Here is a 13,453-nt window from a genome sequence, read left to right as displayed (position 1 = left end):
CCAAAGCTCACACAGGGCCTGGGACATTGCCTGTTCCCACCAGCCAGCGTGGAAAACCTCATAATTTATGGAGCATTGGGTAGAGTACTCTGAAGTCTTGTCTCATTAGTGGGGCATAATTAGCTTCTAAACTAAACATCATTCTGGTCCTGCCTAACAAACCATAAAAGCAAGACTCAAAAGGATTAAACTGTTTCCAAGTAACTATATTCCAGAACAAAGCTCAAGAATATTTATACGTATACAAAAATATCCAGTACCCCAAAAGGTAAAAAAATCACAATGTCTGGCACCCAGTTAAGAACTACCAGTCATACAAAGAAGTATAAAAATACAACCCAAAATGAAGAGGAAAATCCATCAAAAGTAATCCAGAACTCACACAGATATTAGAATTAGCAGCAAGAAAATGAAAGGTTATAATAATTATATTCCATATATTAAAAAAGTAGAGGAAAGACAAACATATTAAGCAGAGATTGGAAGATATTAAAAACTTAAACTTCTGGATGAAAACTAAGATATCTCAAGAAAAAAATACACTGGGTGGGATTAATGGCAAGTTAGACATTGCAGGAAAAAAAGATTAGTGAATTTGAAAAGATATAGCAATATCCAAAATGAAATACAGAGAAAATGACTCAAAAAAGAAGGAAAGGGCTTCCCTGGTGGCGCAGTGGTTGAGAGTCCGCCTGCCGATGCAGGGGACACGGGTTTGTGCCCCGGTCCGGGAGGATCCCACATGCCGCGGAGCGGCTGGGCCCATGAGCCATGGCTGCTGGGCCTGCATGTCCGGAGCCTGTGCTCTGCAACGGGAGAGGCCACAGCAGTGAGAGGCCCATGTACCGCAAAAAAAAAAAAAAAAAAAAAAAAAAGAAGGAAAATAGCATCAGTGAACTGTGGGACAACCTAAAGTGGTCTAATACATTAGTAACTGGAGTCTCAGAAGGAGAGGGGACAAAAGAAAACAGAAAAAAATATTTGAGAAAATACTGGCTGAAAAATTTCCAAAACTGATGATACTATAAACCTACAAATCCAAGGAGCTCAATGAACCCTAAGTGCAAGGAACATGAAGAAAACTAACGCACATCAATCAAATTGCTCAAAATCAGTGATAAAGGGAAAAAACCTTAAAAGCAGCCAGAGAAAAAAAGGCACATTACCTACAGAGGAAAAATGATGAGGATGAGAGCAGATTTCTCACAGGAAATGATGTAAGCAAGAAGCGGGGGGAGCAACATCATTAAAGTACTGAGAGAAAAAATATCAGTCTAGAATTCTATATCCAGAAAAAATATCTTTCAAAAGTGTTTTTCACACACTTGATAAAATCCTATGGAATCTACAATAAAGCTATAAGAGCTAATAAATAAATCCGTAAGGTTGCACGATAGATTGATACACAAAATCTGTTTATTGCTAGTACATAGAAATACAATAATCAGAAACTGAAATTTAAAAATACCATTTAAAGTAGCATAAAAATTATAAAATACTTAGGGATCAATCTGTCAAGGATATGCAACACTGGAAACTACAAATATTGATGACAGAAATTAAAGAAGACCTAAATAAATCGAGAAATATACTGTGATGTGCGTTGGCAGACTCAGTATTGTTAAGAAGTTAACACTCTCAAAATTATTTAATGCAATCCCAATCAAAATTCTTATAGCTTTTTTGTAGAAATTGACAAGCTGATTATACAGTTCACACTGAAATGCAGAAGATCTAGAAAAGCCAAAACAACTTTGAAAAAGAACAAAGTTGGAGGATTAACACTCCCTGATTTTAAGACTTACAAAGCTACACTAACCTATGTAGTGTGGTATTGGTGTGAAATAGACAATAGGTCAATGGAACAGAATAGAGTCCAGAAATAGACTCACCTGTGCTTTAACAACTGATTTTTAACAAAGGTGAAGAGGCAATTTAGTGAAGAAAAGATAGTCTTTTCTACAAATTGTGCTGGAGCAACTGGAAAGCCATGTAAGCGTAAAATAAAAACTTTTTGATCCACATGTCACAGCATATATAAAAATTAACTCAAAATAGATCATAGACCAAAATGTAAAACCTATAAATCTTTTGGAAGAAAAAATGGAAGAAAACCTTTGTGACCTTGGGTTACACAAAGATTTCTTAGATATGACAGTAAAAAATCATTATCCATTAATCACAAACTGAGAAATTGGACTTCATCAAAATTAAAAACGTCTACTCTTTGAAAGACATTCTTAAGAGAATGAAAAGATAAATCAGAGTGGGAGAAAATACTTGCAAATCATATATCTGATAAAGGACATGTATCCATAATACATAAAGAACTCTCAAAACTTAATACAAAACAACCCAATAAAGAAATGGGCAAAAGATCTGAATGAATACTTCACCAAAGATGAAATACATACAGATGGAAAATTAGCATAAGAAAATATGCGCAGCATCATCAGTCAGGAGGGAAAGGCAAATTAAAACCACAGTGAGATACCACTACACATCTATTAGAATGGCTACAATTAAAAGGACTGACAAATACCAAGCACTGGCAAGGTTGTGTGGCAAGTGGAGCTCTCATACACTGCTGGTAGGAGTGTAAAATGTCACAGCCACTTTGGAAAACAGTGGGCAGTTTCTTACAAAGTTAAACATATACCTACCGTATGATCTAGCCATTCCACTTCTAGTTATTTATCCAAGAAAAAAACAAAATGTATGTCCATAAAAGCAGTTGTCCACAAATGTACATTTAAAGTATATATAAAGGCAGCTTTATTTGTAATAGCCAAAAATTGAAAACAACCCGATGTCCATCAATGGGTGAATGGATAATAAATAAGCTGTGGTATATCCATACAATGAATACTACTCAGTAATAAAAAGGAAGGAGCTACTGATACATACTACAACATAAGTAAATCTTGAAATAATTACAATGAATGAAAAAAGCCAGACAAAAGAAGAGTACATACTGTATGATTCCATTTATAAAAATTATAGAAAATCCAAATTATTTTATAGTGATTGAAAGCATATTAGTGGTTGTCTGGGGACTAAAAGAAGGGGTGGGGGGAAGGAGACCTTACAGTGGGCATGAGGTAACTTTTGGGAGTGACAGATTTGTTCATTACCTAGATTGTGATGATGATTTTTATGGGCATATGCATATATCAAAATATATCAAATTGTACGTTAAATATATGTAGTTATAACTGACATATTGTATGTCAATTATAAATTCTCCTGAACACTTGATTCTTATTTTGTAAAATAATGAGCTTGACTAGCTATTCTCTAAAGTTCTCTCCAGGTCCAATATTCAATATTCAAGGATTCACATTATTCTTTCTAATCATATATGGAGGAAAAAAGTAGAAATGAGGAGGAAAATAGAAGAAAAGGCGGAATGTTTGATTCTAGACTCTAGTCAGGCACAAATCTCCTTACAGCAAAAGTAAATTGTCAAAACTAAGATACATCCCCACATTTTATAAACTTTAGGTATAAAAATATTTTAACCAGTAGGAGGCATGTCATAAAATCCAAAGTACTAAAGAACAAAATCTCTTATACTTAACTATAATATTTTTGCATTTTTTGAAGTTTATTCATATACACTCTCCCTCTTGATCTTGGCCTAACCCATGAAAGCAGCAGATTACTTACCACTTGTCAATGCACTTCTGACAAAAGCTGTGAGCACAAGGCAGGATGAGGTCAGCTCGACCATCCATACAGATACAGCACTCCTCCTCGTCAGTCAGCTGCTTTACCCTGCAATGTGAAAACTGAGCTGGAGCAATGATATTCTCTGTTGTCACTGTGCAGTAAACTTTGTTTCCATTGCCCTTAAAAAGCATTATCAAGCATCTATGTGCCCCCAACATAAAGCACAATATGACTCATGCAATATCAGAGTAAATTAACTTATCTTTTAGGGACAGCTAATATATTAGGGAAGAAGTACTAGAGGGGCAAATTCCATAAAGGAAGGACTGGATAAAAGATAAATCCTGAGATGGTTAAAAGGAAAATATGGACCAAAACTGGAAAATAACTTAGCCCATTTTAATCATATTGAATTTTTATAAATGAATTCAACCAATATATGATTTATGTACCATGCAGGATACAAAGCTTTCTAAAATAGGGATCCTGCCATCAGGGTCTTGTTATGCTACTGCTGATAATGGGCATATAAGTGAAAGAATAGCTTAGTCTTAAGGATCAGGTGCTTGCTATATGAAATACAAAAAGAGTTAGAAAGCAAAGTTATTTGTCCTCAAAGAGCTCTTTCATCTTGGGAAGAAAAGAGATACTGAACCTTCTACTCCAGCCACAATTCTGAAGGCCCCTGAATGAGCCAAGGACCTTTGTATGTGGTGTTTTCCTTTCCTGGCATACTCTTGTGAGTTTGGTAAACTCCAACCTCAGTTACTCAGCTCAAGATACCATCTTCTCTATGCTCTCAAAACCAACATTTTCCTCAGTTAAAGGACTTAAATACTGTATTTTAATTGGCTATGTATTGGTTGGTCTATCCATACACTGTAAGCTCTTTGAATACAAGGAGTTTGTCTTAGGTTCTCAATACATGTTTCTTGAAGTGATTTTAATTTGCTTTTAATCTTTGTGCTATTCTGTAATTTTTAGGTTTACTTCATCAAGCATGTACTACCTTTTATAATTATACAAAAATTAAATGTTTCAAAGTATAGCCACTGGACTATAAGCTTCTTGAGGGTAGGAACTATCTCTAACATGTTTTTATTCCCTGCTGTGCTTATACCACTGTATATAAGACATTATATAGTACTTTAAAATCTGTCAATTTGTATATAGAAGATAAGCAAATGTCAAATGTGCATTACATGTAGTAAGTGCTAAGTAAAGAAGGAAGAAATGAGTATATTTCAAACTTGTCGGAAAGATGAGGTAGAAAAAAATGATAGGATTTCGACAGACAGAGGACGTTCTATGTGAATAAACAAAGCAACAGAGGTAGGAAAAAAAAACCCCAAAACTCTGTATATGTGTGTAACAAGGAGGCTAGCATCATGCTCCGGGGAGAAAAATAAGAGAAAAGATTGCTTAAGTATAGCAGAGATAATCTGATCCTTGTATATCAAAATAATAAGTTTAAACTTGTTCTGACAGAGTTTAATCAAGGGGAAAGTGAACCCCCATTGGAAATAATGCTGTAGGAGATTAATTGGGAGAGCAGTATGGAGGACAGTCTAGAGGGAGGAACACCAATCAGATCCTTATTTCAGCAATTCACCTGGGAGATAATTAGGGCCTGGTCTAAGTGGCATTACAAAAGACAAATCATCAGGATGTGGTAATAGACTAAATGCTATGCTTTAGCAATGCATAAAAGAGGGCAGCCCCTGAATTGAAATGGGGAAACTTAATGAAACCCTAGATGGATGTGGATCTAATGTTATTTGAATTTTTCTATATCTATTCATTTAAATGTTTAAATGCCTTTTAGGTGCCACGTATTGTGCCAGACCCAGAAGAACTAGGGTCTCTGCTCTTGAGGAGTTTACAATTTATGTCTAAGGACATGGACTTGGGTGTCAGTAGCAGAGAATATAATTGAATCCATAAACAGTGACAGAGTCCTGATGGTTAGAGTTTAAAACTGAGGAGTAGAGGGTTACAAAGAACAGCATTCTGGATGGAGGTGAAAGAAAGAACAGGAGACACAGAAGCAGCCAGTAGAAGCTGTACTATGTTCACTTTTCTTGCTACCTTCCTAGCAATACAGTGACCAGAAGAAGGAAGGAGGAAGAGTCTTGCTCTGTTTGTCCTTATTAGACCACTTGTAAAGTGGAGAATTCAGTTCTCTGCCCCCTACCCTGAAAGACAAATTGACAAATAAAAGATCATCCAGGAAAGCCTCTGGGATATAGAAGAGACCTATACAAACAAAGGCCGAAGGAACTGGGGAGGCTTATCCTGGAGAACAGAGGCTCAGTGAGAATCTGATTTCTGTTTTCAAGTATTTGAAGGACTGAAAGAGAGAACAGACTTGTTTGGTGGATTTCCAGAGGGCAGTGTCACTGAAATAAGTAGAATACGGTAATAATTTAAGAATAATGATAGTTAACTTTTACACACTTTTTTTTTTTTATGGGCCAGGCACTGTTCCAAGCATTTTATTTATTTAATTTATTTATTTTTGGCTGCGTTGGGTCGTTGTCGCTGTGCGCAGGCTTTCTCTAGTTGCGGCGAGCAGGGGCTACTCTTAGTTGTGGTGCGCGGGCTTCTCATTGCGGTGGCTTCTCTTATTGTGGAGCACGGGCTCTAGGCGTGCGGGCTTCAGTTGTGGCTCATGGGCTCTAGAGCGCAGGCTCAGTAGTTGTGGCACATGGGCTTAGTTGCTCCGTGGCATGTGGGATCTTCCCAGACCAGGGCTCCAACCCATGTCCCCTGAGTTGGCAGGTGGATTCTTAACCACTGCACTACCAGGGAAGCCCCCAAGCATTTTACATATATTAACTCACTTAACTCTCCCAAGAGTCCTATGAAGTAGATCTTATCATTGTCATCCTCTTTTAAAAGATGAGGAAACTGAGGAAAGAGAGTTTAATAACTTGTCCAGAGTGACATAGTAAGGAGTAGAGCCAGGATTTGAAAACAGGCAATTTGGTTCTAGAATCTGTGCTATGCTGCCTTAGGAGAGCCAGATTTTGTCTCTGAGGAAAATAGCAAAAGGGAAAATTACATAGTGATTAAAGCTATTTGTGAATCAAAAGGCTTGCCTTTCTGAGGCAGTGAGTCCCTTACAGCTGCAGGTGTTCATGTACAAGCTGGACTACCACTTGGCTAAATGTGGTTAAGTCTCACTATGCAAAGTGCTATCCATGGATGAGCAGTAGTGACAACACCTGGGAACCTGACAGAATCTCAAGCTCCTTCTCAAAACCAGTGAATATTAAAGTTTAAGAAGCACTCTAATATAGGATCTTCCTGCACCAGAGAGTACTAATGCAGAGGTTGCGAGCATGGCTGTATTGCCAGACAGGCCAGAATGTGAATCTCAGCTAGGCCAATTTCTAGCCGTGTCATTTATTTGTCTAAACCTCAGTTTCTACATCTGTAATGAACCAATAATTGTATTCCTATGGGGTTGTTGTGATTTAATGAGTTTATACGTGTAAAGCACTCATCACAATGCCTAATACCCTACAAGTACTTAATAAATATAAACCACTAATAGAAATAGGCACCAGATGTAAGGCTGAACCAAATAAATACCTCTTAAGATCCCTCTCAACTTGAAAAGTCTGTTTTTCTATGAACTAAGTGTATCAGGGTGTAACAAAAAAACCCAAAAATCATACAAAGGCAAGAAGCAGCCCTAACCTACCAATCAGGCATTGAGTTTCCCAGTCTCAAGCGCACATGAAAAGGAATAACACTCTTACCTCCTTCATTACAATGACTGCAATAAGAAAAAAGTATTACTTTCAATTAATTTGCTACCATCGAGCTTAGTAAATACTATTTACTAATAAATACTATTGTCAACTTTCAAAATACTCAAAAATAAATCACCATTCTGAAGAGGGAGAGGACAAAAAGCAGGAAATCAGACGCCTGTCTTTGAAAGATTAACTTTACAAAATACAGGAAAGATAAGCCAAAATCCTGCCTATAATACTCTAAAACTCATTTGGCATTTCATCAGCAACACTTGTACAGCCCAAACGTAGAAAACCAAACAATCCTATTAAAGATAAACAGGAAATGGTAAGTTAAAATACAATCTTACTACAACATAGTATTTGGAAACCAGGTGGTTAAGAATGGATCGGAAAATGCAACTGTAAATGGAGCAATAAAAAAGAAGTTCTTGTTAACCATATTCTTAATTTCAAGTTAAAAGACACTGTCAATTCAGATTTGTGCTGTCTACCCTGTATGACAATAAGACAGGATGTCAACATGTCTGGACCCACATAAGCCTTTTTCCAATGAGGCATTTATAAAGTTAAATTATGGTCATGGTTGTCAAGTGGCAACAGGTGGGAGTTTTCACATGCCAAAAGCATTACAGAGAAGGAAAAGAAAGTTTAGATAGAACAATAATATATTAGGCCTGAGTAAACAAGCACCATCACAGAAAATGCTGTCTGACTTCATTTCCTTCTGGTAACTCAGTACATGCAATATGTGTACCAACTACTTGTTCATTCCTGAATGGACTGCCAAGTCCTGAAGACAGTATTTACAATGTTAATGCTCCAATTAGATATCTTTAAGAAAAACTGGAATGGTTTTGCCAGATTCTTGGACCTAATTCCCTGAAGAGCTTTGATTGTCTAAGAACCTAAATGCCTATTATAAGAGGGGTATTAACTATATCCTTTGTCATTAAATGCAAGCAGGTAGAGCGAAGAGTGGATTCATGGAAACTAGATTGACAGAAGCATTACCTGGTGTGAGCCACTTTAGTTTTTCTTTTATTTGGCACTCTAACAATGTCCTGAAACACAGAATAATCCAAAAGCAGATCTGGGATATAATATCAACTAAGACAAAAAGTAATGTGATTTAAGATGTCATGGAGAACACCAGCAAAAACATTAATGCGATTTCAGTACTTTGCATGTTGGAAAATAAGAGAAACATGGTATTTATGAACTGTATACCTTCCCATCCAAAGACTAGCCTGACAAGATGTTACAGATGATGAGTTTTCATCAGGGTCTTCAGAGGTGGAGCTCTGTGCCAATACTCCTGCTGCTTGACTCGTGATGTCTTTATAAAGCTGCATAAACTGGTACAAATTCATGATCCGTGATGCTTCCACAATGCCACTGCTTTTGTTAATCTAAAAATACAAAGAAAATGAAAAAAAAAAGTTGATAATTTTTTTGATCGATTTTTCCCAAAAAAGGGGAACAAATATTTAGTCAAACATCCTAGGAAACAGAAGTTTTCAAAGTTTGCAAATTACCTAACAAGAGAGCAAGAGTCTGAGCAAATGAATAATATCATGTCCCCTACATTTGTGGGGTTCAAAATATACAATATTATATCATGTGATACTCAAAATAACCTGTAGGGTTGATTAGCCATCATCCTGTTTAGTTGTTGAGGTCAGGCAACTTTCCCAGAATTAAGAAACTAATTTTAGAGATCAGTATTGACAATCCTTTTCATTTTAATTTATTTAAAGAATTTCTTTTTTTTAAAATTAAGGTTCAGTTTTTAAAAATATTTATTTATTTATTCATTTATCATTTATTTTGGCTGTGCCGGGTCTTAGTTGCGGTATACAGGATCTTCATTGTGGCACGTGGGATCTTTAGTTGCAGCATGCATGTGGGATCTAGTTCCCCGATCAGGGATCAAACCCGGGCCCTCTGCATTGGGAGTGCGGAGCCTTACCCACTGGACCACCAGGGAAGCCCCTATAGAATTTTTTAATTAAAGATTTATTTGAATCCAACAACCACATGCCATTCTACTATAACTGAAACAACAGATTTCCTTCTTGAATATCTTAAGTTCTATTATATACCAAAACTTACAATCTGGAGACATGAGAAAGTGAAGTACAATAGTTAGGTTATATTAAAAAGACATGATTATAGCAACATTTCAATATTTTGAATAAAATAATAATATTTGTAACTAGCATTTATTAATTATTACTTGAGAGGGCAGTAAGAGAAAAAACAGAATCAAGTATGAATCAGATTCCACTGTGAAAATGGTAGAACCATCTCTAGTAATCAGAAAATTCATTAAATTTGGGGAAGGTAAGGTCTCTACAGGGATGCAAATATGTAAGATTCTTTGTAATAAAAGACTATACATGGGGTAGAGAACAAATAAATAGCATTAATGGTGACAGGAATTTATACAGGCTTACAAAATAAGACTTTCAGAGCTGAGGAAACTGGGCCAGTCTTCCTCTGGAACTGCACAGTTCAGAAATTAGGGAATAATTCATATAAACTTAGTATTTAATAGCAAAGCTCATCAAACTTCAATTTTTTAAATTGAAGTATAGTTGATGTACAATATAAATTACAGGTATACAATATAGTGATTCACAATTTTTAAAGGTTATACTCCATTTATAGTTATTATATTAGCTATATTCCCTGTGTTGTACAATATATTCTTGTAGCTTATTTTATACCTCATAGTTTGTACCTCTTAATCCCCTCCCTTTATATTGCCCCTACCTACCCACCCCTGCCACTGGTAACCACTAGTTTGTTCTCTATATCCGTGAGTCTTCTTTTTTGTTATATTCGCTACAAACTGTTATTATTATAATCATACAATTCACATAATATTTATCAAGTACCCATTATGTGGGTGTTACACGTACTATGTGCACTGCTCTAGGCACTGGTGACATAGTGTGTAAAAACCAGACAAAAATCCCTGTCTTCATGGAGGTTACACTATAGGTAGGAGAGACAGACAAATAAAATACAGATTAGATAAGATGGAAATAAGTGCTATGGAGAATATTAAACAGAGGAGAGAAAATGCTGAAAGGCTACAGGGAAGCCCTCACAGAGTAGGTGATATTTAGGAACTAAAGAGGTGCACGAATCAGTCATATGGATATCTGGGGGAAAGAGCATTCCAGGATGATAGTCAAGTGCAAAGGCAGAAGTGAATCTGGCAAGGAGCCAAGCGTGGCTGGAACAGAATGAGAGAGAGAGGAGTGGTTGAAGATAGGGTTAGGGAGTGAGGTGGGGACAGAATGTATAGAACTTTGCTGTTCATAGTAATGACTTTGGTTTTTACTCCAAGGGCATGGCAAGTCACTGGAGGGTTTTGAGCCAAGGAGTAATAAGATCTTATTTCATTTCAGATTATGAGTGGAACAGACTGGTTATTGTGCTGAGACTAGACATAATGGGGACAAGGGCAGAAGCAGGGAGACGAGTTAGAAGGCTATTGGAATAATCCCAGTGAGAGATGATGGTTGCTAGGAATAAGGTGATAGTAATGACAATGGTAAGAGTTGGTCACATTCTGAATATATTTTTAAGAGAAACCTGACAGGATTCACTCATACACTGACTGTGGGGTGGGTATTAAGAGAAAAAGAGAAGTCAAGGATGACTCCAAGGTGTTGGTCTAAGTAAAAAGATGGATGAAAATAAAATAATTCATGAAGCTTCTTAACAGCCACCTTAGTCCATAATTTTAATTAACCCATTAATTTTTCTAATATTATTTCCACAAAATATTCCATTTAAACATTATTTAGATTATTTTTTTATAATGTTTGAGTATAACCGCCACAGCAGATAGCAGATACTCAGGATAAGGTCTTACTGTAAATTGGCTTTTAGTTGCTTAAGATTAAGAAATATAAAATTTCAGTCTACTATCAGCTTTTTTTTTTTTTTTTTTGCGGTACGCGGGACTCTCACTGTTGTGGCCTCTCCCGTTGCGGAGCACAGGCTCCGGTCGCGCAGGCTCAGCGGCCATGGCTCACGGGCCTAGCCGCTCCGCGGCATGTGGGATCTTCCCGGACGGGGACACGAACCCGCGTCCCCTGCATCGGCAGGCGGACTCTCAACCACTACGCCACCAGGGAAGCCCTACTATCAGCATTTTATACTGGACTTTAACTCTTTTTTTCTAATGTTAACACTGACTTCTCATAGAGTCTTTCAAAAAGAAACTAAGAAATGCAAATAAAACATTTCTTTAGATCTAAAATCAAGAAAAATTATACAAATGAAAGGTCTGATTGCCTATGTTTTTAATACTTTTGTTTTTCTAACTTAGAATCTTATTTTAAGGATGATGTTTAATCACCATAAAGATATAATGGTTAGAGATACTGAGGCAAAAAAAATTTTTTTTGACTAATAGTAAAATCAAACATTAATTCTGTGTTTGCCAAAGAAAAGCAACAGAAAACTAAGGGATCAGAAATCTGCTACATTCATATTCCTACAGTTTTCTACAATTTCTACTGGGCCCTTCAATGTGAGCTGAGTAATTTATAAAACAAAGATGGAGAATGTAATTTAGGTACTATACTATATCAATACACAAGGAAAGCTTCAACCTATCCCAGTCATTTAAAATGAGAATATTTCTTCAACAGATTTTTGTTCACTCAACATATATTGAGTTCTTACCAGGTACTAAGCATTACAGGCTGTAAGAGATACAAGGATGAATCTAGACAGAGTTCCTGCTCTCAGGAGCTTAATATCTTCTAGGGAAACTAAGAACCTAAACAAATAATTTTAGTCATAACGTAAAATTTAATCATGAAGTATAAATAAAGTGCTTTTGGAGTTTAGAAGAGCCAAAAGAATTTCTTTAGGTTAACTTTATGGATGAGATGGTATTTGAGGTGGACCTTTAAGGAGGCCTCAAATTTAGACATGCAGAAATAAAAGATGTGGCAGAAACTACTGGCTGATTATCCAAATGCCATTCCCACTTTTTACTGTGCCAGTAGTGCCCTAATTTTGTTTTGGTGACTACCACTCCCTGAAATGACTCAGGAGTCAATCCTTGTTAGTCTCATCTAAATCAATCACAGTAATCACATCCCCTCTGCCAGTGTAGGTGTAAGAAGGGGAATGTGAGCTAATATTGACCCAATGAGTTTGAAAGAGGGATCTGCTAGGTCTTTGAATTAACCAATCGAGGAGGTACTTTACATTAGGGTTTCTTGATAAGTGAGAAAATAAATACTGTTTTTGTTTAAACTGGTGGAATAGGGTTTTTTTGTGACTTGTATCTGATGGCAATTTAAACAACAGAGGAATGGACATTCTAGATGAGGGAACTCAGTGAGCAGAGGCATCGAGATAGGAAAGTAACAGCTATACAGCCTTAAATTAGTTAAGCCTGGTGACTGCAAAAGGGGATAGTGGTAAAACAGAAAAGATAGCTTGGAGCCATATTGTAGAGGGCCTCAAATGCCAGGTCAAAGAGTTGGGACTATTTTGAAGCCAAGGAAGAACTGCTGAGGAATTTTAAACAGAAAAGTGATCTGATGAGAGCTGTGCTTTAGAAAGGTTATTCTCACAGCATCATAAATTAGAACTGAGGTGGAGTCAAGAATGGCGGTGTAGGAAGACGTGGGGTTAGCGTCTCCCCACAACTAGGGCGACTGCCAGCCAATGGTGGGAGACTCTGACACCCAAGGAGATGTGAGGAACCCCAAAGTGAATTGGTAGGACGTATGGGGGACTGAGGCAGGAGGACAAGTGGAGGCCAGACAGGATCGGTGCCCCTGAGGCCAGGGAGATCAGGAGAGGCAGGCGGGAGGGACTCTCTGAGAAGAGTGGGAAAGGAGTGGGGGGCAACTGCCCTGCCCATTTGGGCCCGGGGAGGCTGATGAGGTCCCAGGCTGATCCCCTGCCCTCAAAATCCCCTCCAGGCCACATGGGTCCTTGGAGGTACAGGAGGGAGGCCAGAGGAGATCAGG

General features: G+C 37.2%; 1 protein-coding gene across 3 annotated transcripts in view; it reads right to left on the bottom strand.

The window, feature by feature from the left end:
- RNF141 (ring finger protein 141) overlaps positions 1-13,453 on the bottom strand; it is a 48,463-nt gene that overhangs the window by 4,365 nt on the left and 30,645 nt on the right. For all 3 annotated transcript variants that reach the window (XM_030831371.2, XM_060303509.1, XM_070046145.1), the window contains 2 exons: positions 8,667-8,848; positions 3,670-3,777 (listed from right to left, as the gene is read on the bottom strand). In XM_030831371.2, coding sequence (XP_030687231.1) covers positions 3,670-3,777; positions 8,667-8,848 — 290 coding nt within the window. The remainder of the gene's footprint in view (positions 1-3,669; positions 3,778-8,666; positions 8,849-13,453) is intronic.

The sequence above is a fragment of the Globicephala melas genome, chromosome 8 (genome assembly GCF_963455315.2).
Source record: "Globicephala melas chromosome 8, mGloMel1.2, whole genome shotgun sequence".
In the NCBI taxonomy this organism is placed as follows: domain Eukaryota; kingdom Metazoa; phylum Chordata; class Mammalia; order Artiodactyla; family Delphinidae; genus Globicephala; species Globicephala melas.
Note: the sequence above shows the minus strand (reverse complement) of the source record. Positions and strands in the feature narration are given on the sequence as shown.